This window comes from Prenolepis imparis, unplaced genomic scaffold (genome assembly GCF_030444845.1).
Source record: "Prenolepis imparis isolate NDT839.2.m4 unplaced genomic scaffold, iyPreImpa1.0 SCAF_15, whole genome shotgun sequence".
Classification (NCBI taxonomy): Eukaryota; Metazoa; Arthropoda; class Insecta; order Hymenoptera; family Formicidae; genus Prenolepis; species Prenolepis imparis.
The window spans coordinates 2,858,050-2,883,349 of NW_028141173.1; the positions used below are offsets into that span (position 1 = coordinate 2,858,050).

Below are 25,300 nucleotides of genomic sequence, written 5' to 3' on the forward strand. Positions count from 1 at the left end.
TCTGTCTTAAAATATTAATATACGTATATATTATATTTTTTTATAGAATAATTTAATATATAGAATTTTATGTATAAAGATTGTTCGCAGAATTAATTATACAAAATAATTAGACGTGTGATTAGAGAAACAATTACGCCATGTGGAATTAAATTGTTTTAAGTGCATGTTCGTGCGCTTTTCAGTACAAATTCGGAGACGAGATTTGCCTTACTTCAACCGATGATACCGGTGTATTACGTGCCGATGCCACAGCCCAACGAGGCCACGATGGCGATATCAATGCCCCGGGAGAAGATCGATCCATCCCCGTCGACGCAATTGACGCAATCGACGCAGCATCCTTACAGTAGGTATCTCATTCGACGTAGAAATAAATATAATGACCCCAAATTAATTTTATTTTAAATTCTTTATTATTGATAATTGCGTCGAAATGAGATCTTGAGATCTAAATCTCTAAATCTGTCAAATTTAGAAAAAATCGGAATATTAAGAAATAAAATTCGAACAAGAAAAGAATTTTAGTGTTTGTTCCAGTGTCCTACGTCAGGACCGGGATGATTTATCCAGCCATGATCGGCGCGCCGCCGCCGCGCGCAATGATGTATCAGTCGTTTCTGATACCAGAACAAGCGCCGGCGCACGAGAGCCAGCAGCAGCCAGCATTCAACAAGTCTCCGGATCGTAAACGACCAGCTAGTCAAGCAACAAGTGTCAAAGCCGAGCCGGGGAGCATAATGGCTATGTCCGAGTCCTCCAAGAAGGTAACGATCGCCAGTCGACATTGACTTTGATGCACTTCATCATGTACAAATGATTTGTCATAGAAAATACCTGAAAAAAATCACACTCTAGGTTATTAGAATTTTAATAATAGTATCTGTGAGATTGACTGTGGAAATTTTCGGTAACGAACGGTCACTATAATGAGATGTCACTTCATGTCGCGATTTCAATTACATCGGATATAGGTTCTATCGCCGGGCGAGTTCTCATCGTGCGTGAGCAATGACGGCTGCTGCTCGAGCGTGGTGGATCTTCTAACGCCGGTGATCATGAAGAAGCATCGTCGACCAACCGACTACGGTGGCGGGGACGAGTCGAGCTCGTCTAGCTTCTACAGCAGCTTGCTATACAAGAGCAGTGACAGCAGTTGCAATCCAGACCAGAAAACGTGCGAAGTCTCCTCCGAGGTAGAGAACCAAGTTCGGCGCGATGCCCGAATGATGTCCGAGAGACTCAATCTTTCATGTACATCTTTTAGATACTTCTTAGATTTAATCCGATATAATCGATATAAATTATAAATGCGCAGAAACACATCAAGTGTAATCAAGGAATGCAAAGAAGGGATCCACCCTGGCTGGAGGGTGTTCAATTGACGCCAGAGTTGATCTACAAATACCAGATGCATCCGAAGACGTTGAACGAGGTGCTGAAGGTCGACATGGACGCGATGAAGAAGTTCAATCAGCCGCTCCTGGTGAACGATCAGCTGGGACAACTTTATCTGGATATGGAACTGCAGGGCTTCGATACGGAACTCGTTCTCGAGGATGGGATCACGTCGAGCGGAAGCGAAAGCAGCGGAAGCAGCAACGACAATTGGTCCGAGTCGCAGGTGAGAACGAATAAAAGAGAGTTGTGCGAGACTCTTATTTAAAAGAAAAATCCAAAATTATTCTATTGTACATAATACGATCCGTTTTTCTCTTTTTTGTTTTTTCTATTCAGCGCAAGCAGACGAGAAAAAACGTTAAGTACGGCAAACTAGTAATGATTCATGAGGAGAACGCGCCTCTACCGCCTGCATTAGCCTCCCAGATTACATCCTGCCAGCACTCGTAGGAGTCGGGCAGATCTAGAAAATACTTTTGAAGTCAACAGTTTCGTTTCGTCACGCTTGCATTTCTCTCCAAAATGGATACAACGTCGTTTAATTAATTAATCTTTAGATTAAATCTTATTCTCGTTATACTCTCTTCTACTTAATTAGGTATTATATATTTGGTTTTTAAGAGTTTTTAATCGAAGAATTTAACTTTCGTCCCGATTCTAATGATTTCGTTTCCTACAACGAGACACTTATTTGTACACTTTCTGCAATCTCCAATAAGGTTTTTTAAATTCTTTTAAGTTTAGAGAGAATTTCTTTTAAGTTTAGAGAGAATTTGAGTAATTTTTTTAATTCAATATATTAATAATAATAATGTATATATCATATGATTTTTAATATATTTGATATATAAAGGACAATAATTCTCTCAATGCGCTACTATCTATATTTTGATATATGAATTTACTTATATTATATTTTGAATTATTTTTTATATTCGAGGTAAAAAAATTAAGAGTCAATTTTGTTGAACTCATCGTTCAAACATTGATAATGAAAGTTAAATTGCTTCTTTGATATACGTAATATTTATCTGCGAATTTTAATCGAACGAGAGAACCAAAATGAATTCTTTGAGAGAGTCGATTGTACATTTGTCTATCGAAAAAACCTATAAATACGGATCGATGTGTACATAAATACACACGAATGAAATGCACTCGGTGAGAAACACGTAAATTTTATCGACGTTCAAAGAAAACGTGCGCAATTCCGATTCTTCTTTCGAAAAAAATTGATTTTCATTCAAAAAGAAAAATTGATTTTCATTCAAAAGCGATCAAGATTGAATGAGTGTTATAATAAATCGTATCGTATTGATGGGTGGCCACTCAGGTCATCGGAGAAAAATTGACTCAGGAAAATTGACGAAAGCTCGGAGAGAAATTCTTGAAGTTGCCTTAACCACGAGCAGCGAATTTGAATATATTTTTTTAACGCAAGGATGTATTAATTAAGCGTGGAGCGCATAATTAAATAGCTGTGGAATTAGCACGAAACATTCGTATTTGTATGAATATATATATAAATATATTTATTTATTTATTATCTATAATATATATTTATATTATATATATATATATATATATATATATATATATATATTTATATATATTATATTCGCGAACAGAGAGTGTCCCAGAGTCATCGAATGTTTTCTCAATCACGAATGCAAATTTTCGATTGGAAGAACGAGATGATTTTGGGAAACACTCCGTTGAACAGATGATATATAGATATATAATTATGATATTAATATACGAGGATATATGAAGATAATGACTAGTTTTTTTCTTCGCAGTGCGTCGAAGATAAGTATAGTACAAAAAGAGTAACGTTCGACACATATACCTGTACAAGACATATAGTACACGTACATTTTCAATATCGTCTGTAATACTTGTTTGCATTAAGTCTACGTAGCAACGTAAATGAATTTATCGAAAGATTTCTATAGATTTTGTATTGATCAAGCGGAGATAATTTATATGGGAGGGAACGTGAGATGCGAAGAAAATACTTCGATCGATAGCGTAATTCTTGCATAAGTATTCTGTTTTTTTTATCGTGATTTTTGATACTCGTTTTTTTCTTCGTCAATGTTTATGCGTGACTTTTGATACTATTTTTTTCGTGAATGTAAAAATCACTTTTGCGAATGTTATGTGATTTTATGCGAAAATTATGTGAAACAAGCATAGATTATAGTTTCTGTATGATTAATTCTTTCGTTATAAGAGCTTTCCACGTGGGAAGAAAGAGGCAATATAACGTGAATGTACCGAAAGCCTCGCAAAAATGTATATATCGATAGTGAGACAGATTTTTTATACCTTTTTATACTTTATAATTTTGTAATATTCGTAGTATTAATAATTATATTAAACTCGCGAATCGAATTGGCACAATTAGCTACAAATTTGTCGAAAAATCAAAAAATTTGCTTATTTTCTATTAATATCAACTTCGCTTATGATCAGAAATGCGTTTTTAAAGAAAATTCTGTCATCGATATACATCTATTTTTGTTGTAAAAAAAACCTCGACATTCACGTATACGTTTGCAACCGGAAGCCGTATCAGAAAGCGGCTGAAACCAACAAATCACGTGATAATGTGCATTTCATTCGAGATTAGGCGTTGTATGTAACTTCTGGGGATTCGATCGCGACTTCAGGAGAGAAAAGATCTCCTAGAAGTTACATTGCGCTCTGCATCAAAACACTCGGTAAGACATCACGATTTGTACATTGGTACGTTTTTATATCTCTAGAAGATATTTTGGAGCAAATATATATATATATATAGAATGATATATATTGTATATGATTAGACTAAGAAGAACTATTTAGAATTTTATTATATGATGTATGTGTTTCTCTCGCGCGGCCCTGATTGTATTTCTCTCAATTTCCTCTGTAATTTTAGAGCGTATTTTTAGAAATTCGCGCAAACGGCTTCAATTTGTATATCTTTTCTCCCTAAATATAAAATGCTCGTTTGTACGCATTACGTGTTTAGAGAATAATAGATCCTCTGCTCCGGTCGGGGAATCGCGAAACAAAAAAAAAACGGAATTACGTAATCATAATCGGAGAGATCCGATGCTTCGTTCAGCGTATAAAATCTATTTCAGGAATTCACGGACCAGTAAATCCGAGCATTTTTGTAACGAATCCCGAATGTTACGATGACGATGACGACGAGGATTTAAGCGCGCGGAGATATTTTGTATATGATGTATATATATTTTTGTGCATGTGTCAAGCAACACGTGCAACGTGTTGTCGATCCATGTAATATTCTTTATTGCTATTATATGCAATATCGCGAGATAAGAGGCAATATTTTGTATACCGGCGGATTTAATTGTAGACGGATCTCGCGGGACGAAGGGATCCCCGAAACTTGGAAAAAATATAGTCCAGTAATTTATTAATATAATAATCGACAGCTGCGTATCTCGCTTTTGTATAAACGTGTTCCTGCACGAGGAACACGCTTTTTTCCACGTGCGATTTTTGCGATTGTACACCTTATACCTCATACACGAAAGAAACGACACGTGGGATTGTCGACGCTGGATTTTAACTGCCTTATCGTGGCTTTTTATATAATTGTTTCGTATAAATAAATATAGTTTTTTTCGTTATACACAATAGACTTGAGTTTGCGTTGAAATTAATTATTATTAAGTTTCAATGTTTTATATAATAATATAATAATTAATTTCTAGAGAGAATTGAATTTTACAAGTGATAAAAATAATATATAGGATAGACCAAAATGTCTTTTAAAATCCAGCTTGCGATTTTCTCGATTAGCTACTTCGCAGCTAAACGATCGATCATTCTCGCGTTAGCACAAATTTTGCGATCTCCTTCACGATTATCTTGATTCGTTAATTAAAGATATTCTTTACGAGGATGTGGATGACTCAAGATGCTAACAAATGCAATCGTAGAATTTATCGTAGCGTATAAGACGTTGTATAATTTGTCGAATTCAGATTACAGAAATGTCATCTTCGGATGATTTTTTTTCTCTCGAGAAACTCTAGTAAATCTCGATCAGGTAATTTAGAAGAAATGCGCGGTGCGGAATGTCTTTCTACTCTTAGGGACTCTATCCCTTTACGCACCTTCATTCATCCAATTTTTGCAAATCGTTCCCGGAGATTCTCATTTTTCTCTTCCACCACTTCGATCCTTTTTCCTTCTCGCTTATTATTATATATTATTAATGTATCTTTAATTAAACGCGCCGTCTTGGCGATTTTATCGTATAAGTACAAAGGACAAAATATCGAAGTCGCGAAAAATTTCTTCTCTCTTTTCTCTATTGTCTTTATTAAAATTTTCTATATAAACTATCTTCTTTCTTTTTACGAGTATTTTTTTCAACTTGGAATATAATTTTCTAAGTATGTATAATTATAGCTTTAGTTTGTTGTGTTTGTTGATCCTCTCGAACATGCGCAAAATTTAAAGAGATATTTTGATACTCTTAAGAGTTGTCACGATTATAGAATCATTATTTTCTCGCATTAGGATTTAATTTGCAAAATGTAACTTTGTGTGATTAATTATTGTGTACGAATGTATAATTATTATTAATTATCATTTGTAATTGTATAATTATTATTGTAATATTTTTTGTTACTTTTTGTTTAGTTTATATATTTAATGTCGAACTTGATAAATTAAGAAACACGTGAGCTTTCAAAAATATTAATGCGTTCATCTCAAATATTACGTCATATTAAATACGTAATTCTTTGAATACAATGTTTAAGCGTATAATGACATTAGCAAACGTAATATAAGTTTACTTTCGAAATATATTATATATATAAAATATTGTGTTTTTTTACAAAAACGTGTACATTTAACAAATATTCTGTTCCGCACACAGTGCATACAGATTGATATTTTTCAATTAAGTATTTACTTTAATAATCCCCCGAAGTATATTTTTAGAATTTATATTTACATTTGTTAAAATAAATTTTTCTTAAAATTGTATTGCAGAAAATTTCGAATTATATATACGGTATTTAAAAGATCGGTATTATCTAGGAGTAAAAGACTGGATTGTCTATCACTGGATTATACGAGAGGTCATTGAATAAATTTTATTGTACTAACGTACGACTCATCGAGATGGTATATACATGACGTAAATCACAAGCGTGCGCGAGGCGAATATATTCATGAAGATGATGAAAGACGATAGTAGAGAGAAAAATATACATCTATTGTACGAATAAGGTGCGACTTTCACTTAATTACGATACGAATGTAAACTAATCATATTCGTTGTGTATCGAATAAACGTTGAGAATTGAAACTTGCGCATTTTATTGCAATCTTCGTCGCACGAGCGAATAAGACGATCTTTAATGTGGCACATATAAAAAAGAAAAGAAAAAGAAGAAGAGACTTCAGATCTGGCTAGCGAAATAATAAATACAAGCGAGAGCGATAAACAAAATTCTATTTCTCGCAAATTGCACGCTACCCATTTTATCGATATAAGATTCTTTATATTATAGAACAACTTTGATGTAACAAAATATAAATAAAAAAAAATATATATATATATACGTATGTACATGTTAAGCCACAAAAGTCTATTTGGTGTATTAAAATGCATGCGCATTTCACTAATTAAAGGAAAGATTAATAAAATAACAAAATCGGACAAAAAGCTTGCAAATCTCTTGTTCTGATTAGTTTTGACCCGTCTTAAAACGCTCTGTATAATTAACAGCATTTTAGAAATAGTTTCTAAGTATATTTCTTCAAAGCAGATATCCTTTATAATTACTTGCCAAACATTTGATAAAACATTTGATTTACACGATTTGAAAAGTCTGTCTGATGTAAAATGCACGAGTTAAAGCGAATAAAATATTTTCTTTTTAAATAATTTAATGTTATATGTTTAATTTTGAGTTTTCTCAATAAAATTTATTACATTATTAATTATAGAGGCTAACTGCATTCAGTTAATTATACAGAGCGTTCCAAGATGCTAATCAGAACAAGAGATTTGCAAACTCTTTGTTCAATTTTCGTAATTTATTAAGCTTTCCTTTTCTAGATGTGTGTATATATATGTATAAACTTTTGTGGCTGAGCATATAGGAAATCTCACGGATACTTATCTCGAGGAAACGAGTTTAGTCGTCTTGAAGGAGACTCAGCGGATCCTCGACGATCTTTTCAGCCGTTTTTTTCAGGTCCCTGGTGACCGATTTCTTCATGGCCGGTCTTGAACTTGACGCGATCGTCGTCGTATTCGACGCAGACGACTGCTTCCCGAAGATATGACCGTCGTCGTCGTCGTCCTCGTCATCCGACGCAAACAGAGACTTGGACGGTGCGACGACTTTCTTAGGAACAACTTTTCTTGTGGCAAAAAGATCGACGTCGTCGATCTTTTCGCCACGAGGAAAGGCCGCGTCACCGAAGATATTCTTCAAGTTCGAGTTCTTAGCTTGGGAATCGACAAGATCGTGTTTGGGCTCTGAGAACGATATGCTGTCCGATTTCTGCGACTGACCGGACGATTCGACAAACAGACTGGAATCGTCGTCACCATCGCCGTCGAAAATGTTGTTCTTCTTTCGTCCAGCTTGAGCAGGTATCGATTTTTGACTGTCCTGCTTCGTTTTGCCGGATGCGCTACCGAAGAGACTGTCGTCCTCGTTACGTACGTCATCGTCGTCGCCGAAAAGATCGATTTTCGCGTCTCGTAGCGGTTTCTTCACAGTTTTCTTCAACGGTGCCGCAGAAAACAGATCGCCGCCCGCATCGTCGTCCGCGAATAGATCCAGGATCTCCTTTTTCCTCGGCTCGCTGGATCTTTTTGCCGAGCTAGAGAACAGACTATCGTCCGACTCGGAAAACAGCAATCCTTTGCTTTTCTCCGGCGACGGTGTCTTCGTGACGAACGCGAACAACTGACTAGGATCCTTCAGTGGATCGTGGCTGCTGTCGCGCAGAGGATCGCTCGGCTCTTCACTGGACTCTCTGCTCACCTCACCTCGCTCGTCGTTGATTGTACGCTTATCATCCCTCTTCTTGGCGTCCTTCAAAATATCCGATTTGGTATCGACATCAGATCGCGTTAATTCGCTAGGATCTTTAGAACTTTTGTTATTCGCCGCGTTCACATCGATGTCGACATCGTCGATCCTTCTAATCACAGTATCGATTAGAGGTTTGACAACGACGGGCGTTCTGTCAGACTGTCCGTCGTCAATCGGCGAAAGTATTGGTGCCCTACCGAACAATGTATCCTCCCTTTGCGGATCCTCTGGCAGATCTGGCGGTACATCAAACAGATCCTCTTCGTCGGTGGACGGCGACAATAGAGTGTTCTTGTTGACGCTCATCGAGCTCTCCTTGCTGATGCTACCCAGCTCGGACTTGTCGTCTGTTGAAGATGGATCGACTGTCGAGCGTTGAGTGTTATTGGCAGTCAAACGATCGGCTGCACTGATTGTAGGCGCAGCGGACAAGTCTTTGGTGGACGAGATGGTACTAGTGTGACTCTCGTCCAAGGAGTTATCGTTGTCCGCACTGTCGACCGTGTCGAAATCAATGCCACTGTGTCGCAGTGCAGATTTTCGGGCATGTCGGCTCTGAGGACGGCGTTTTGCTTGAATCCTTACTCGGCTCTAAAAAAGAAAATTAACGCGATAGCGATGAAAATAGAGGTACGAATTACTCAAAATAAAACCGCAAATAATATAAATATAATATTAAAAATGAAATGTCAAATGTACTTTAAAATTAATTTCATGGAGCGTTAAAAAGCTATTTTCTTCCTTTTATTCTAACTTTCATGAAATATTATACATTTAACAAGATAAATAAATTAGTTTATGTTTCAGTTCATTAAATACCTTGGACGCGGTAGTAGATAAAGTTTCTACTTGAGCCAGATCGTCGAAGTTTATAGATACTTCCACATTGCTGACGGTGGATATTGTTGTCGAATGAGAAGATTCTTTGCGCGTGCTACCTTCTGTAAAAAATTTTCTTAAATTAGTTAAAAATCCAAGATTTTAATTAATTTAATAAATATTTCAAAGCGCAAAATATATTAAGATTACATTAGAAATCTCGTTAAACAAATAATCACCTGACACACTAGGAGGCGAAACATATCCACCGGTGCCTTGATCTCCATCCCTGTCTTTATCCACGACATCTTCGTCCTCATCCGTCTTGTCCTCGCTTTTTCTCCACAAAGGCGGTGCATCCATCGGCGAGAGTATCTTCAAGTCGCCCATCTTCCCCATTAGATTCTTTATTTTACCGGACACCGATTTTCGGAGAACTTGTTGACCGTTTTGTTCCTCGGACAGCGGCGAAGAAGTCATCCGAATATTCAGTGTTTTCGGTGGTGAATGTTTCTTTGTCTTGCCCTCTCCCTCTTCAGCTTTGAAAGACGTTTCGACGCCAGTTTCGATGCCAGACAACGTTTTATTCTTTATCTCGTTTATATCATTCTTTGCGACGTTGTCTTTAGATTCCGTAGTAGTCTTGATGTCACGATTTAAGCTTGAAGAATCTTTATTTTGCTCAGAAAGTTCCTGCGCCTTCTCGACGATGTCTTCCTTGACTTCTTCTTTGGATTCAGGTTTCGACCGATCGTCCTCGCGCGGCACTGCATCCTTTTTGCCGAATAGATCGTCGTAATCGTCGTTCTCGAACAGAAGGCTACGGGTTTTCGTCGCTTTCGAAAATAGCCCACCCGTATCATCCGAAGAATCTTCTTTGCTCTTCTTTTCAGCTTCCAGACTAGAAACATTTTTGGAGACATCGATCTTTGGTTCAACTGACGCGTCTTTCTCTACCGAGGAGCGTTTCTTATCGCTCGCCTTGTTCGAGACGAACAAATCATCCTCGTTCTCGAAAAGGACATCAGTCTTACGGTCGCTCTTCGGCTTCGTCGGCTTCGCGCCGGCGAACAAGTCGCCATCGTCGCCGTCGTCGTCGTCGAAAAGACTGATCCTCTTTGATTCCATCTTCGTGTTTTGTGAATTATCTAGCGAATTACAATTAGGAAAGAAAAAACATGGAATCGTGTCAAAATCAAATGTCATTCGAAGGAATCGGTACGTGTTTTCTATACTTACCGACGTTATTGCTCTTCGACGTTACTGAATATTGCTCCCGGCCGCTATTATCGAACAGACCGTCCGAAGCGACGTCTTTTGATTTTGATACCACGCCGAATATGTCGACGTCCGGCGCGTCCTTGCTGCCGAATATGTCGTCCTCGTCGAACAAGCCACCACTTGTAGCTGTCTTGGTCCTGTCGCTTGACGAAACCGAGGCGAGAAAGTGCTCTGTGCTCTTCTGCGATCTGGAACCGGAGCTCGCAGCGGAAAAGAGCTCGTCGCCGGAATCGGAATCGTCAAAGAGCGACGATACCTTTGATTTCGGCGTTCGCCTCGTATCCGACTTGGTTGGCAACGGCGGCGGCCCGAAGAGATCGTCGTTGTCGAATACGTCGTCCTGAAGCAACGAGCTGTCTTGTCGCTCCTGTCGCGATTGTTGCTGCTGATTGTTGTTGCTGTTAGCGTTCGCCGGATTGGCGGGATGAAGTGTTTGCGCTGCGAAAAGGCTGTCGCTGCTGACTTGTTCACGATAGATCTCCTCGGATCTGAGCCTCGTCGAGGTCATCTCCGGCTGCAAGTTCATCCTGAAGAAAAAAGGAAGAAGAGATAAGTGTTTTCAGTCAGATATTTTGAATGAAAGCGGTATAAATATTGATATTTATGTTTCAACTAAAAGTCAGAGAAATAGATATAAGACGTAAATAATAATAATGATAAAAATATATATTTTTTAATAATGCCAGATTATTTTGAAGCGCAGTAGAAAATTTCCATGTGTATATATAAGACGTAACGATCTATTAGCGCGATCTCTGTAATGAAATCTCTCTCGCCACGTTGATAAAGTATTATAAAAATATTCGCGTCGACGAAAATTTTCGTCAAAACTTCGTCGTCTAAATTCTAGCGATAGTCGAGCGTCGCGAGATAAATGACGACCCATGACCTAGACACTATTTGATTAAGAGTAATGTGTGCGATATATATACGTTAATTGCTGAAGTGTCTCTATATAATGGATTTTACCGCGGAATAATTTATTAGTTCTATTTTTTAAAGCAACTTTTTCGCTATATTTATAAACCATTCCGATTTGTTAGCTTATCAGTCTTAATAGATTTTCACTGAAAATCGTTTTATAAATATGAATAAAATTATGCCTGTTTCAATTAGGTACTTGATATAATTATCGAGCTGGCGCTCGTTCTTTTGTCATAAAAATAAGATAGAATATATAAAAAAAAAATATAAAAATCCTGTCGTTATCTCTCTGCGAGAGATTAAATTTCCATCCGGGAAAGAGAGAGAAAGGTCAACGGGGAAATCTTGCCTTTTCACTTTTAATTATACGTTTATTTCGAGGCAAGCCAAACACTCGAAATTGTGCATCCAATTAACGGAGATCCGAAAGAAACATCCTCCGGTCAGTCCGTTTTTATGCGTGAGATCAGGTCCCGTATAGAAGCTCGACCGTAAACATCCATGAATGATACATAATTGACATTTAACGCGCTGTTTGAAACAAAGCGCTCAACGATGACAAGAATGTGACTGTGAATGGGTACCCGGGTACGTCATCGTTGATCAACAACCGGCCCGACACACTCTGATTTTTTGAAATTTTTCTTCTTCTTATTTTATCTTAATCCTGTTGCCATGTCTTCTCTCGCGCGATATTGCCGGATGCGAAAGATGTTCCCCTAGAGGTCACACAAAGCTGAAAGGAGGGAGAAGCGATATATAAGAGCTGGACGAGTATTTTAGCCTGATTGTCGCCTCCACTTCCTGGTGTCTTTCTCTAGAGCAAGGAAGATGAGGGGTCATCTGGTCCCATTGCTGATGATGATATGCGTGTTTGCGCACGCTGCGCACTTGCCAGGTAAGATTGCGTAACTTAGGAAAGTATATTGCTATGAGATGAAGATGTATGTATGCTGCAAAATTGTAAATAGAGTTAGTAACGTTTATCTTAAGATCTCGCGGACGATAATGAGCGCTCTTTCATTTATGACGCGAGCTAAATAATTATTTCGAAGACGAGGATTGATGAGGGCTTATGAATGAAACCTGTCTGAAACGATACGATTTTATTTACGTATAGATGGATGCCCGTTCGAAGGCGAAACTCTAACAGTGGGTGAACACACTCGTCAATGCTTACGGATCACTTGTCACGCAAATAATAAAATGTCAATGCTCGGGTGAGTTTTATCCCCTAAATTAATCTTACTTAAAAATGTCTATCTCTATATCTATCATGCAGCTAGATACGAGAGATTTCGTGTATTCTAAAAATAAAATAAAATAAAATTCGAATTTTTTTAATACGCGATCTCTCTCGCTCTCTCGTTTAATTATCCATTAAAAAAACCGGAGATTACATAATAAGCTTTTTTGATAACCGGTTTATCCGGATAGACCTTTGGCTGCAATGCAATTGATCGAAATGCGCGAAATGATAATAATTGATACACGACTGATCATCCAAATTAATTAAAAATCAATCGAGAGGAGTCTACTTGAGATTTTGACCGAGGAATAATATCTTCTCGTCTTGTAACTTAAATGATTAATTTGCCAAAGCTCTCGAATTCGCTAAATCGGTTACGAGAAACAACTATTTATAGTTTCACATATGTAACTTCCACTCTATTTGCGACGTAGAGAAAGTACACGATTTCTGGGGCACGATTTATTCGCCAACAAAACCATAAAGAGACCATGACTTACTTTAGTTATATCGCGATAAGACAAAACTCTACGAAATGAGAGACAGATTCGATCTAATAATATTTTAGATATCTCTATTTAATAAATAATTTTTCTAATGAATAAAATTCAATTATTTTTTTTTTTTTTCCTTTCCAGATGTCCTTTAGTTCATTGTCCAGAGGGGAAGTTAATCAGTTATCGCGACACGGACTTCAGTAAGCCTTATCCAGAGTGTTGCGAAGGACCGATTTGTAAGGAGGAAGAGTCCTAAAGAAAGTATTAATAAGAGCATTTTCGTAAAATAAAACTCTCTCGTCTGAATCTAACGAGACGACGCAAGATCACTGTATCTTCTTCGCTTGACTGTTATTTATCGAAATACTGAATAGAAATCGTGATGTCTCGGGTCCGCGATAACCGAATTTATCTACTAGCGTACTGGTCTGCCTCATCTCGTCGCTCATACTATTTTTAGTTTGCATCACCGTCGCATTTCACGATTCTTTACGTGCAATTCGTGCGACGAGAAGCGCAAAACTTTCCTCTCTTCTGTAAATTTCGCAAAGTTAAATGAAGAACGACATTAAATCCTAATAAACGTCACTTTTGCTTGAATTTTCGCGAAATTAGCGAGTACAGCTAGTGTCAAAGAAAAAAAATAAAAATAAAAATTTTTGCTTCAAAAAGAAAGCGACGATATTTATTCTGTGAATTTTAAATCCTCTAAATTCTAAATCAAATCAATCAGAGAGTGCGATTTTTGTTATTTATAAATAAAAAAATTTAACTTCAATTCAGATGACTTTTACGTCACATTTACAGCTTCTCTACTTGCCTTCCATTTTTCCGAAGTTGATGGACAGCGGTTTCTCGAGCAACAGTTCGCAGAAGGATGTTTCGCAAAAAAGGCGAATGTTCTTTTCGTTAAAAATCACTTCGGACCGAGTCACTTGGATACGAATTTTTGTACTCGGTCGTCGTCGTTTCTCTTCGAGAGCAGATGGCTAAAGAGAGAGAGAGTCAACAACAACTGGCGACAAGCGATGCACGTACTGAAGAAGCTCGCCTTGGACGCTCGAAGCGGTATTTATTTACTCGTAGCGGTAGCGCGCGTAATGAAACGTAACGTAAGGCGAGTGACTAATGTTTGGGTCATCGATTCAATGACACTATAAAGTACTTGGCACGCGTGCGGAGAGAGAAAGAAAGAGGGGGAAAAATAGGCCTATTCCGGTTTAGGGATACTAGACCCTAGATATCTGAATAAATATTCCGGGATTCGAGCAGCTTCAGATACGACTCTGACCTCCGATGACGATTCTCATTCCGCATTCTGTATGCATCGTAAATATACGCAATAAAACCACAATCTCTTTGTTTTAAACGCTGACCTCGGCAAACGTTATAGTATCATGTGTCGTCGGATACGTCTCTATCCTATGGAATGTAACGCGAAACTCTCAAAGAAGCGTTTAGTTTATTTGACGCGAGTAAATGCGCGCAATCGGTGATGTTTTGTATCTAATTTAATATTTACAATTTAATTGAAAAGTTTAACGTGATAGTAATTACTTTAAGATATGTGACACATTTTTGGCAAGTTGATTATTGATCTCACTATTATAAATGAAAAAGAAAAAAAAATAAGACGACTTACCACAAACTGGATCCGTTCGTGTTGTCGATGCTAGACGATGCTATCCCGCTGCTGTTATTGGTGTTTCCGATCACAGATACGTTCGCCGCGGAATTGCCGGCCGGCGTGATCTGCAAATTGCGGTTCAGACTCGTGCTAGTATCGTTCAAAATGCCTCTCTCTCCGGACGCCAGCTCGGCGTTGCTCGTCACGTTATCAGAATTTCCTGGCGAATCATTATCGGACGACGACTCGGATGACTCCTGCCGTCGTCGCATTATCCGACTCGACAATTTGCTCTCGATATCCGACGCCGGAACGTTGCCGAGTACCGACACCCTTCCGATCAGTTTCTGTAAATAATTTCAGCCTTTATTAGCCAAAGTGCGTATAGATTTTATTTTAATATATAATTAAAATTTTTTACTTTTTTTATTATTTTAGTTTATAATGTATTAATTATTTAAAGTAATAGTGTAAAAATATTAACATATAATTAAAAATATTAACTAAGTATAATTAAGAGATAGAAATAGTAAAAAATAAATAAAAAATAGTAACTATGGAAAAACGTGTAATTAGAAATTAAAATTAAATGAAAGTAATTAAATTATCAGAAAGTTTATGTTCTGATCGAATATCAATATTATGAAACAAACTATAAATCGTGCCGACGGTTTACCTTTTTATTCGATTCTTGAGCATTTGTAGGGGATGGCGTAGCTGCAGCTTTATGAGATTGCTTCTTGGGACTTCCGAATAGATTCGTAACGTCGTTTTCATCATCGTTGAACAGATTCGTAACGTTGACATTAGATTCCGGTGTGCTGGTGGCGATGTTACCGGTAATACCTACGACGTTCAAAAATTCCTTCGCTGCGGGGCGAATATTATCGTCGACGGTGGGTTCTTTCGTGCGTTTCTTGACGATGTTCCTCGATGAGAAGATATCCGAGTCTTCGTCTGAATCGGCATCGGCAAACAGATCGTCGATCGACGATTTTGGTTTCGTTGCTGAAGGCACGGTCGAATTAAAAAGAATAAGTCTATTATGAAACAAAGATTTTATAAAAATAAAGAATAATACAAAATAACACTTACAGATTATATTAATCGGTGGTGGTACGTCGATACTGGGTGGTATGATATTGTTACTCTTGTAAGATTTGATCGGTTTCTCCTTCCACAGGTTTGCGGACACCTCATCATCGAAAAGACCCTTCTTGTCGCTGAACAAATTATCTGAACTATCGTTCAATACCTCTTCATCCTTCTCCGATGTGAATAAATCATCTGATAAAGAGATTATTTTGTAAATATTTTAGTTGTGTGACTTGTATTTTCGTAATAAAGATTGCTAAATGTACGTACCTTTATATCGATTGATCGACGATTCACTGGACTCATCCACGACAGGCTTCTGCGCTTGGCGAACGGTGCCTAATCGTTTGGCTAACTCTTCTGCAAAATTGGGCTCCGTTTCGTTCGATGTCTGTAACAGAAAATAATATATAAACTCGTCTAAAAAGGAAGATAAAAATATCGTAAAGAAATTTATGATCGATTACCTTCGATACATTGTTAGGTGTGACAGATTCCGAAGCAGAATTGATATTGTTCTGAGAAATCGTATCCGCCTTGTTGTTCATGTAAGGTGCATTATTTGAATCATTATAGTTGTCCGAATCGCTAGAGGACGATGATAATCTCGCTATATTTATATCCGGATTATGTCGGCTGTTAAACATCTTTTGCACACTCGCGTCCTCCTCGCTTTCCGATTCTTCCCTTTCTTCGTCGGCTTGTTCGGATTCGCTGCTGCTGCTCTCCAAACCTATTTTATTCGACGCTGTCCATTTGTCGGAACCAATAACGTACGGCAGAGGCCGATCTTGATAAGGATCATTAGGCCCAACAATGACGCTATAAATTGATATTTTAGAATGAAAGAAAATACACGGCAATGAAAAAAATAACCACACTGTGATATACCTGAATACTACTGCATCACCTTCATCTTCCTCTTCGCTGTCGCTACAAGCTACATCCATTACTTTGTACTTTTCATCCATTATATTTAAACCTTGTTTAACACTCTTGCTTATGCTGGCTAGGAGATTCTCTGGTACTAAATCCTGAGTCTTCGCATTCTAATGAAAAATAAGAAAAGTTTATTTTATTTGGATATATTAAAAAAGATGGATTTTTCACAGATATTTTTATCAAAGAGTAGTATTATACATTTATCGTAGAATACATTATATACGTAATGAAATGTATTAATAAATATTATAATTCCTTGAAACACACAAATACTTACTTCTTGTTTCTCAGAATTTTCCTTAATTTCTATGTCATCCTCTTGAACACGACTTTCAATAAATTGAGTATTGGCTAAAGCCAGGGATGTATTAGTAATATTGTCCACTAATATCCCTGTTTCCTTTAATTGTGTCATTAACGTGTCTAAAGCAGCTTGAGTTTTGTTGGCTCTAGACGTCAGATTCTAGAATTTTGTACAAAATGTGAAAAATGTAAGTGCGCCAGTCGAATATAAATATTGCAAAATAAACCGTACCTCAGAAAATTGTTGAAGATGCTTGAGAAGTCCAACGTCACCAGCCAGACTCCACTCCCTCCTCTTCTTTCTCATCTCTTCCACAGTCCAGGGATGATCCCATGATTTGTCTATACCGTCTGACGAATCCTATAACAATGAAATAATCGATCAAAAAATATTTGATTCTGTTTATCTCCTGTTATAATAAAAAATCTATAAAAAAAACCATTTTTAAATACTAAATATAATACAAAATATATCCATACAATACATGTATACTGATTTATTAATATCAGACTCAATTTAAAAAAAAAAGACGACTTTTCGTAGACAAAAATCGCAACCGTGCAAGTGGAGAAAGAAATTATACTGTATGAATGTAATTGCGGAAAATGACATATAATATCGCGTTCCTTTATTTATACCTGCTAACCTAAGCGAGCAAATGTCAAACGTATTCTCCGTATATATTTCACTCACCATGTCGAGCAACTCGTGCTCGCGCTCAAATATACGGAGAAAGCAACGAAACTTTCCCTCTCGCGATCACATTTAAGCGGATCGGCGGAAGAATACTATCTGAACTCTCGTTATCGAGATTTTCGCACTGTACGAGAAGGAGGGGGAAAAAAAAAAGAGAAACGCCTGCACTCTGCGAGCGGATTATCGGAGTAATGTGAGGTTGGCGCTGTCAGAAGTCGGCGCCAAGGGCGGATATACGATAATCTCAAAACATCACGAATATCTCGATCGCGATATATATATATACACACACACACACACAACATAAATGTAAACAATAGTATGTGACCCGTGAAAAAAGAAAACATATATCTATGAAGAACGAGATAAGAGAGAAAAAATATATATATTTTATATATATATATATATATATATATAAAATTGATAATTATATAAAAAGGAGATAAAATAAATATAATAAATCTTCTTCTTATCTCTCTCTTCGAGTAAAAATCATCGTAAAAAGATAAGAAGTCTAAATAATTCATCCTCATTGAGTTATCACCTTTCAAATAAAAGAAAAAAAACGATTTTAATCTAATCATAATACGTACCTGCGAGGAAGAAGGGGGTAAAGTTGACGGAAGAGAGGAACGAGGTACTATTTTGTTCCGCGTTCCGGAAACGCGGCGGAACGAGCGGAAGCGGAGCGCGGCGCCGCCGTCGAAGGAGTCGCCGCCCCCCGCGGATTGTTTGTCAATATCCTCCTCCTCCTCCTTCTCCCACTCTCGGCCGTCACGGATACGCGCTTCTTCGAGTACGCCTCGTCGCTCGCCAGGGTCGTCGGCGACCTCGCTGGCAGCAGCGAGCCACCGTGACAGCGCGACGTCAAACGTCAAGAAGTTCGCCTTCTCTCTCTCTCTCTCTCTCTCTCTCTTGCGCGTGCGCGCTTCTCTCTCTCGACGCGATTCTTCATCCACTTCGTCGTCGTCGTCGTCGTCGATCGACGCTGGAATGCGCGAACGAATTCTCCGGACGCTCGTGTGCATGTAGTACAACATACACACACACACATATATATACACGCACGTGCACGTATATGCGCCGACCGAGTCCATCTGTTTCCTCGAGAGGATGCGTCGTCCCGTAACCGCGTCACCGGCGTGAACCACTTTCCGGAACCGAAGTCGTCGCTCTGGGATACGAGTGTCGTATAGGGAGAGAGCTGGTGCTCACAGGAGAGTTCTTCTTGGAGAAAAGGCTTTTCCGCCAGGAGAGTTTCGAGTTACGAGAGAATTTGACATCGGGACACGCGCTGATACGCTCTGGTACGTCATCATATAGTATCGGACGAGAGTGCGGTCCTACGTAAGTCTTCGGGTTGGAGGAGCCGAGCGAATTATATCGGAACGATACGCGAATAAAGTGTAAAAGTCCGGCGACACAATTCGGGAGGAGCGAAAAGAGAAAGAAAAATTCGATAATCACGAGCGAACGTCAAGTGTAAATAATGTGAGTTGTCAACCTGAACAGATGAGGTCAATTCCGTATTGATAAATAAAGGCAATGGCGCGTCGATTGTTCAATTGTTAAAGTCGAGACTCCTCGAGGAAGAAGTCGTTGAATTTACTCCGCGCAGTTTTCGTGGAAGCTCAAACGAAATTTAATTGCTTTTTTATCAGTTCGTTAGTTAAATAAATCTTGAGAACGATCGTTCCTTGTGCGGAAGAGATGACCTCAAGGTATTTATCGATTCTATTTCTTCAGGCTGTCATGATTTCAACTGGACAATCAATCTGAAACATAACAACAAAATGCTGATGCCTCTATAAAGACATATTTATTGTTAAACATATAGTAAATCTAGAATATAAAATATATTGTGTCATGTATATAACTACAATTATTTCTACATATATTATACAAATATATTTGAAATATAAATCTGCAATGCCGCTAATTCCACATTATGCAATGAGAACTCTGTTACAGATACACTGGAAGAAAATGTGTAATGTCAGGGTGATACAACGTAGAGACATAGGTGGTCAATACAGAGCAATCGAGTATAACAGACTGTTGTGTATCTCGCTTAGTTGATGTACGGAACACTGTCTTAGATATTTGTCTAGCGCTTTTATTGCATATCCTTAGTCTCGCTCTGTCGAAAAATATCCAGTGTTCATAAAACAGCAAAATTTAATGAGGCCGAAGGTGCCTCAAAAGAGGGGAAACTTTCTTTTGAGAAGGTACAGCGTTCTACGATTGACTGCAACGAACAATGAACCATTCGGGAAGCGGAAAACGTCAGGCGAAGGTTCTGGAAGAAAATTATTGGGACTGCAGTGTCTGCACTTTTAGAAATACAGCGGAAGCATTTAAGTGCCTCATGTGTGACGTCCGCAAAGGAACCTCTACGCGGAAACCCCGCATAAACCCCCAATTGGTAGCTCAACAGGTCAGTCTATAACATTTTGTAACATTAATATATTATTATTAACATATTTATACATGTTATATTAACATGTTATATTAATATATTATTATTAATATAAATGTATTATTTGTCATGCATATAGGTTGCGCAGCAACAATACGTGCCACTTTTAAAACCAGGCAAGAAGGAAGGAAGCGGTGGAGGCGGTGGTGGAGGTGGTGGCAGCACGACCAGCGGCGTCAAGGAGAAGGAGCGCAAGCTGGACAAACCAAGGCGCAAGAACAGGCATCCGCCGCGTCTGAAAAATATCGATCGTAGTACCGCGCAAACAAACGAAGTGACAGTCAACAATGTCACCGTCACTATCACGGAGTACAAGCCCAAGGTGAAGAAGGGCTCGGACCAATCGAGCAACGCAAGCTCCGAGGGCGGGAGCCAACATGATTCCAATCAGGACTCGAGAAGCCTCGATGTAGGAACCGACGCCTAGTTCAATGTGCTAATGTTACATATGTGTGTACGAATTATTCTAATTAATATATTGTACGACGTATGTATATCAATCTTTTTGTGGTCAACCGTCATCATCCTCTAGACTCTAGACCAAGAAGCGACCATCGTTGACTCTCGCTTCTCATCCGTTTGTCTATACGTCGTCAGATTATCTGATGAAGGTCAATGAGGTCAGACATTTTATGCTTTTCAATGGGAAATATTATTGACTACACATGATTTGTATCATCGTTGTTTATAATGGTGGGGGGGAAAAAAAAACAAAAAAAAAAACAAAAAAAAACGAGAATATATGCAATTGTCTATCACACTGATTTGATTGTTTGCGCGAAGTGAATGGATTGAATAATTCGCGTCGTTAGCGAAGAAATTGTACTTAAGAACGCTTGTTTTACCGGTATCAATCCTTTATTCTTTAATATTTATTCAACTTACTTAATATGTCTATTAATGTGACATATTTTAGATTTATAAATGTAAAGAGGAAAGAGAAAGAAAAGGCAAATTGTAAATATCTGACGCAACATTGTCGGTGAAAAATGGAATTTTACGAGCCATTGTTGACATAATAATGTCCTCGACTGTCATTGAATTTTTGCGAGACCACTGCCAGAAAACATGTCGTATTACACGTTATATTCGAAATTCGTTAACAAATCTGACGATACGCTCGATGATTGATTTTGCTTACAATAATTACCAACGTTAACTGGTAACACATATATACATCTTTTATCCCGTTCCAGTTTGTCAATGAGATATATTTCCTTCAAGTATATATATCCGTTTCCTTGATTTATTACGTTTTTCATTTCGCGCAGTTGGATCTATTAACTGAATATGTCTTAAAACTTTTGATGTTTCTAAAAATGTACAGATTTAATATCAATTTTCAGCAATGTAATATATCGTATCGTGTACTGAATATCTAAAAAACGACGCTTCCTGATAAAAAAATCATTTTAAATAATAACATCTTACTTCTAGCGAATAAACAATTTAAAATTGTAAAATAAAGACTTGTATCTATTATTTGGAAATGTGGATATATACACAGATAGAAAAAAAGAGCTTTGAACATCATTATCATATTTGTGCAACTGCCCGAAAGAGAAATCGTTCATAACAATGAGCTCTTGTTACATTTATCCAAAATTAAATTGCAGTTGCAAGGACCACATGGAAAAAGTTCACAGTCCAAACGTATAAAATAGAAAAAGGGAAGAGTTGTGTAAGAAGAAATTGTTAATATTACGCCCAATAATTATACCATGATCATTGTAATACGATTCTGCATTAAGAAATGAAAGTAACTATAGAATCTTTGTCAGTATCAGATAAAATATTAAGACAAATAGACAAATCCGAAAATTGTGTATACTCAAGTAACGAATAATATCACCTAAAGACGCATTGTAAAAAGAAATTTACGATTGTTCTCTTACCCTCCCTCACCCCCAACTTGCTTTGAATTCTTAATTAAACAAGTTGCGTTGCATAAGAATTTGTAGCTTTTGCAAATGAAACATAAAAATTCAAAGTGGACAGTGTATTTTCAAATTTGTACTAAATTTTTTAATTCTATATAAATGTTTTTAAATGCATGTTTCAAAATCTCTTGTAGTTCCTTCAAGAGACCCTTAAATAAATGTTCTTGTCTATACAGTATTATATATAACACTGTAAATTAAGCCCCTTTCCCCTTTAATTTCATTAAAAAGAATTTTTTTAATGAACACGCGAGCTATATAACGTTACATCGATTACTCATATGAAAATTTGATCAATGCTCAAATAAAATACTGTCCGTCATTTTCAACAAAAATATTGTACAAGATGTAATGTTCTTGAAAAATAATAAAGTCGGGTTAACATTATATTGTTAACGGAAAAACAATATAATAAATCACATGTTTTATGAAACAAAGCACATTTTAATGATTAGCTTACCTATCAGACACATACTGTAAGTATATGTACAAATGTTAATGTGCCGTAGAGACATTTTAAGTTTTCTTCTTTTTTTTAGTTTGCATACTCGATGAGCCCAGATTTTCAATTTCCATATCTTTCATGTCATCGGTAACATCCATTATTTCCTCCTGCTCCGTTACTGAATTATTCGATGCAACATGTCCCGCATCCGTGAATCTCTCCCGCACTGTTAATCGGTATATTTGATCAATGCAAAAGTTAACAACGATACTGAAAATCTAAAAATATCTATACATACATGCAGGAATCTCCCTGAGATCTAGCACTTTAAGATTGTGCGCTTTATTATCCCCGCCAGCGACAAATACAAATCCATTATCTGGATTTGCAGCGAGACACTGAATAGCACCTAAATTACTCGATTGTTCCCATACGACAACAGGATCTGTTTGATCAAGAATGTCCCATACTTTCATTACACCGTCATTTGAACAAGACACTAATAGACCTCGGCATGACGTGCTAAGAGAAAGACCTGGACAGAATGTTAAATAAATATATTAGATAAAATTTTTATACTTATAAAAAACTATATATATACACATATTATATATACATTTAAGGCAAATTAATTTTTTTGTAAAATAAGAAGAAGCGTTCTACCTGTAACTTCTTTTTCATGAGCTTTGATTTGCCATACTGGTTTGTCTCCTCTTACATCAAAGTATTCTATATAACCATTATTTGTACTGGCCTACAAACAAATAGAATTATTAGATGTAAGGAAAATTGATATTAGAGATATGTATGAGACGTACAATGCAATAATTTGGGTCATAATGATTCCACAACACCCTCTCCACTTCTCCCGATACCTCCCAACTTCGTACAAGTGCTTCCTCCTTGCAATCGAATAATCTTACTAATCTGAAAGAAAATTACATGTAGCTATATTTAGGTAAATATTCATAATAATAATCAAACGTACTTGTCAGCACATCCTGTCAATAATTGATGGGTTTCCTGCGGATGCCACTTTAGTGCTTGTATTTTCTCATTAAATGAATGTAGTTTAGTCACTGGCTTACAATTTTCCAAGTCCCATAATAAGACTGTTTGGTCAACCGAACCACTAGCAAGCACGTGCCTGAAACGAGATATTTATCAGTAATTTTTATGTAAATATTTCATTAAATGCATTTTTCGAAAATTAAAAACTAACATATAATTCTGATTCCATGCTATGTCTAGAACTGCATCTCTGTGGCCTACGCGCTTTTGCCTTTTCTTTTTACTCGGTTTGCAACCTAATCTATAGGCTGGTTCTAAGCAATCTATCAAATCCAAGTCCCATACCTCGATTATGGGAGTCATGTTGCCAATTGCACATAAATTGCCTGTAAAAGTTAAATATATATATAATTATAAATATATATTTTTAATTAAAAATTAATATTTATAATCTAAGTATTTTTCTCATATCTCTATAATATGTCTAAATTATTGTAGTTACTACTCACCTGGTTTTGAATCTACACAATCATAATTAAGCCATTCTATACACAATGGAAATGAAGGTAATAATATATCATGATGGCAATAAAAGGAACCTTCACTTTCGTTATATACTGCAAGTATAAATTGTTACAAATTAGCAAATCTATATAAAATTATCTAGCTAAAAAATACTTGATATTTTCTATACAAACCAAATACTTCCAAGATGCTAGCATCTCCTTCAACATGGCCAATCAACACCAGATTATCATCAGCTTTGATAATGTCATCCTCATTTTCCGAATCTTCATCATCATTTGTTATAAAGTTTTCACCATCTGCATCAAAGCTAGCTAGAGAAGTAATGTTGCAATACATATTGCCAGCTGCAAAATACCAAAACAAACAATTAAATAAACATTGTTATCTGTTAATCGGTATTTTTCAACTTTCAGTATCTTTTTCCTCTTACATTCATCATCGTAGGCTTGAAAGTTGTATTCATCGTTGCCAGCTATGAGAGATTCTTTTGTATCTTTTTTTGTATTCGATTGCGAGGTTCCGGCTGCCTCTTCGTCAGAATCATCTCTAAAAATTGTTATAAATAATTTTCTCAATAAATAAATGTAATTTATTATCTCATTAATATGTACGTCAGATATTTTATTTTATTACATACTCTAAAGCGGATTGCGTCTCTTTTATAATCTCCTCGAGCTCTTCGGCCTTTAATTCGACCTATAAATAATCGAGCAAAATATATTATAAATTTTTACAGTGAAAACACAAGTGGAGAATCTAAAAAACGTGGACCATATTAACCTTCTCAGGAACGGCTGCGGCGACTCCTCTCTTCACCCACGTGGTACAGGGTATAACATTCATTTCTCTTTTAATATAATTAATACAAAAATGCTTTAATAATATAAAAACTTATAGGATCTTCATCCGTTTCTCTACAAAATCAGGGTTGTGACACCCCGCTTCGCACCCACGTGGTTTTACGCGAA

At 37.0% G+C, this 25,300-nt stretch overlaps 5 protein-coding genes across 11 annotated transcripts in view; 3 read left to right on the top strand and 2 right to left on the bottom strand.

Moving 5' to 3' along the window:
- Positions 1-4,128, top strand: part of Per (period circadian regulator) — a 25,650-nt gene extending 21,522 nt beyond the window's left edge. The window contains exons 16-20 of one of the 3 annotated variants that reach the window (XM_083055063.1): positions 186-349; positions 529-767; positions 975-1,196; positions 1,319-1,624; positions 1,738-4,128. In XM_083055063.1, coding sequence (XP_082911189.1) covers positions 186-349; positions 529-767; positions 975-1,196; positions 1,319-1,624; positions 1,738-1,851 — 1,045 coding nt within the window. In that variant the 3' untranslated portion in view covers positions 1,852-4,128. The remainder of the gene's footprint in view (positions 1-185; positions 350-528; positions 768-974; positions 1,197-1,318; positions 1,625-1,737) is intronic. The other 2 variants (XM_083055064.1, XM_083055065.1) reach the window with 2 other exon arrangements.
- A 2,391-nt stretch (positions 4,129-6,519) lies between these two features.
- On the bottom strand, positions 6,520-19,026 carry Nclb (PWP1 homolog no child left behind). 3 transcript variants are annotated; one of them, XM_083055060.1, is made up of 13 exons: positions 18,523-19,026; positions 17,465-17,593; positions 17,207-17,392; positions 16,879-17,036; positions 16,455-16,809; positions 16,258-16,378; positions 15,988-16,179; positions 15,569-15,900; positions 14,908-15,239; positions 10,554-11,122; positions 9,554-10,462; positions 9,315-9,436; positions 6,520-9,086 (listed from the first exon to the last, which is right to left on the bottom strand). In XM_083055060.1, the coding sequence occupies exons 1-13, from the start codon at positions 19,024-19,026 to the stop codon at positions 7,584-7,586; spliced, it is 5,412 nt and encodes a 1,803-aa protein (XP_082911186.1). In that variant the 3' UTR covers positions 6,520-7,583. The 3 variants fall into 3 exon arrangements, with proteins under 3 accessions (XP_082911186.1, XP_082911187.1, XP_082911188.1); XM_083055061.1 differs by lacking the exon at positions 18,523-19,026 and adding an exon at positions 17,927-18,111; XM_083055062.1 differs by lacking the exon at positions 18,523-19,026 and having other exon boundaries at positions 17,207-17,378; positions 17,465-17,594.
- On the top strand, positions 12,291-13,940 carry LOC145945879 (uncharacterized). Its single transcript, XM_083055114.1, has 3 exons — positions 12,291-12,417; positions 12,640-12,739; positions 13,407-13,940. Exons 1-3 carry the CDS (start codon positions 12,351-12,353, stop codon positions 13,519-13,521), a joined length of 282 nt encoding a protein of 93 aa, XP_082911240.1. The 5' UTR covers positions 12,291-12,350; the 3' UTR covers positions 13,522-13,940.
- A 69-nt stretch (positions 19,027-19,095) lies between the features above and the next one.
- On the top strand, positions 19,096-23,868 carry Rybp (ring and YY1 binding protein). 3 transcript variants are annotated; one of them, XM_083055109.1, is made up of 3 exons: positions 19,096-19,236; positions 19,901-20,366; positions 20,488-23,868. In XM_083055109.1, exons 2-3 carry the CDS (start codon positions 20,190-20,192, stop codon positions 20,833-20,835), a joined length of 525 nt encoding a protein of 174 aa, XP_082911235.1. In that variant the 5' UTR covers positions 19,096-19,236; positions 19,901-20,189; the 3' UTR covers positions 20,836-23,868. The 3 variants fall into 3 exon arrangements, with proteins under 3 accessions (XP_082911235.1, XP_082911234.1, XP_082911236.1); XM_083055108.1 differs by lacking the exon at positions 19,096-19,236 and adding an exon at positions 19,280-19,420; XM_083055110.1 differs by lacking the exon at positions 19,096-19,236 and adding an exon at positions 19,508-19,650.
- On the bottom strand, positions 22,865-25,297 carry LOC145945867 (periodic tryptophan protein 1 homolog). Its single transcript, XM_083055088.1, has 11 exons — positions 25,113-25,297; positions 24,970-25,028; positions 24,763-24,878; positions 24,503-24,676; positions 24,314-24,421; positions 24,016-24,190; positions 23,782-23,940; positions 23,612-23,720; positions 23,457-23,547; positions 23,092-23,328; positions 22,865-23,019 (listed from the first exon to the last, which is right to left on the bottom strand). Exons 1-11 carry the CDS (start codon positions 25,173-25,175, stop codon positions 22,865-22,867), a joined length of 1,446 nt encoding a protein of 481 aa, XP_082911214.1. The 5' UTR covers positions 25,176-25,297.
- Between the last annotated feature and the right edge of the window lie 3 nt (positions 25,298-25,300).

Excerpts from the sequence above, each read along its gene's own strand:
- Rybp (XM_083055109.1), top strand. The coding sequence starts at position 20,190 with ATGAACCATTCGGGAAGCGGAAAACGTCAGGCGAAGGTTCTGGAAGAA. Across the intron at positions 20,367-20,487 it reads CCCAATTGGTAGCTCAACAG|GTTGCGCAGCAACAATACGT; the intron begins GTCAGTCTATAA and ends TCATGCATATAG.
- LOC145945879 (XM_083055114.1), top strand. The coding sequence starts at position 12,351 with ATGAGGGGTCATCTGGTCCCATTGCTGATGATGATATGCGTGTTTGCG. Across the intron at positions 12,418-12,639 it reads GCACGCTGCGCACTTGCCAG|ATGGATGCCCGTTCGAAGGC; the intron begins GTAAGATTGCGT and ends ATTTACGTATAG. Across the intron at positions 12,740-13,406 it reads AATAAAATGTCAATGCTCGG|ATGTCCTTTAGTTCATTGTC; the intron begins GTGAGTTTTATC and ends TTTCCTTTCCAG.
- Nclb (XM_083055060.1), bottom strand. The coding sequence starts at position 19,026 with ATGGACTCGGTCGGCGCATATACGTGCACGTGCGTGTATATATATGTG. Across the intron at positions 16,810-16,878 it reads GGTGATGCAGTAGTATTCAG|CGTCATTGTTGGGCCTAATG; the intron begins GTATATCACAGT and ends ATCAATTTATAG. Across the intron at positions 16,180-16,257 it reads GTCGATCAATCGATATAAAG|ATGATTTATTCACATCGGAG; the intron begins GTACGTACATTT and ends TCTCTTTATCAG.
- LOC145945867 (XM_083055088.1), bottom strand. The coding sequence starts at position 25,175 with ATGAATGTTATACCCTGTACCACGTGGGTGAAGAGAGGAGTCGCCGCA. Across the intron at positions 24,191-24,313 it reads TTGTGTAGATTCAAAACCAG|GCAATTTATGTGCAATTGGC; the intron begins GTGAGTAGTAAC and ends TAACTTTTACAG. Across the intron at positions 23,020-23,091 it reads TCTCAGGGAGATTCCTGCAT|TGCGGGAGAGATTCACGGAT; the intron begins GTATGTATAGAT and ends ACCGATTAACAG.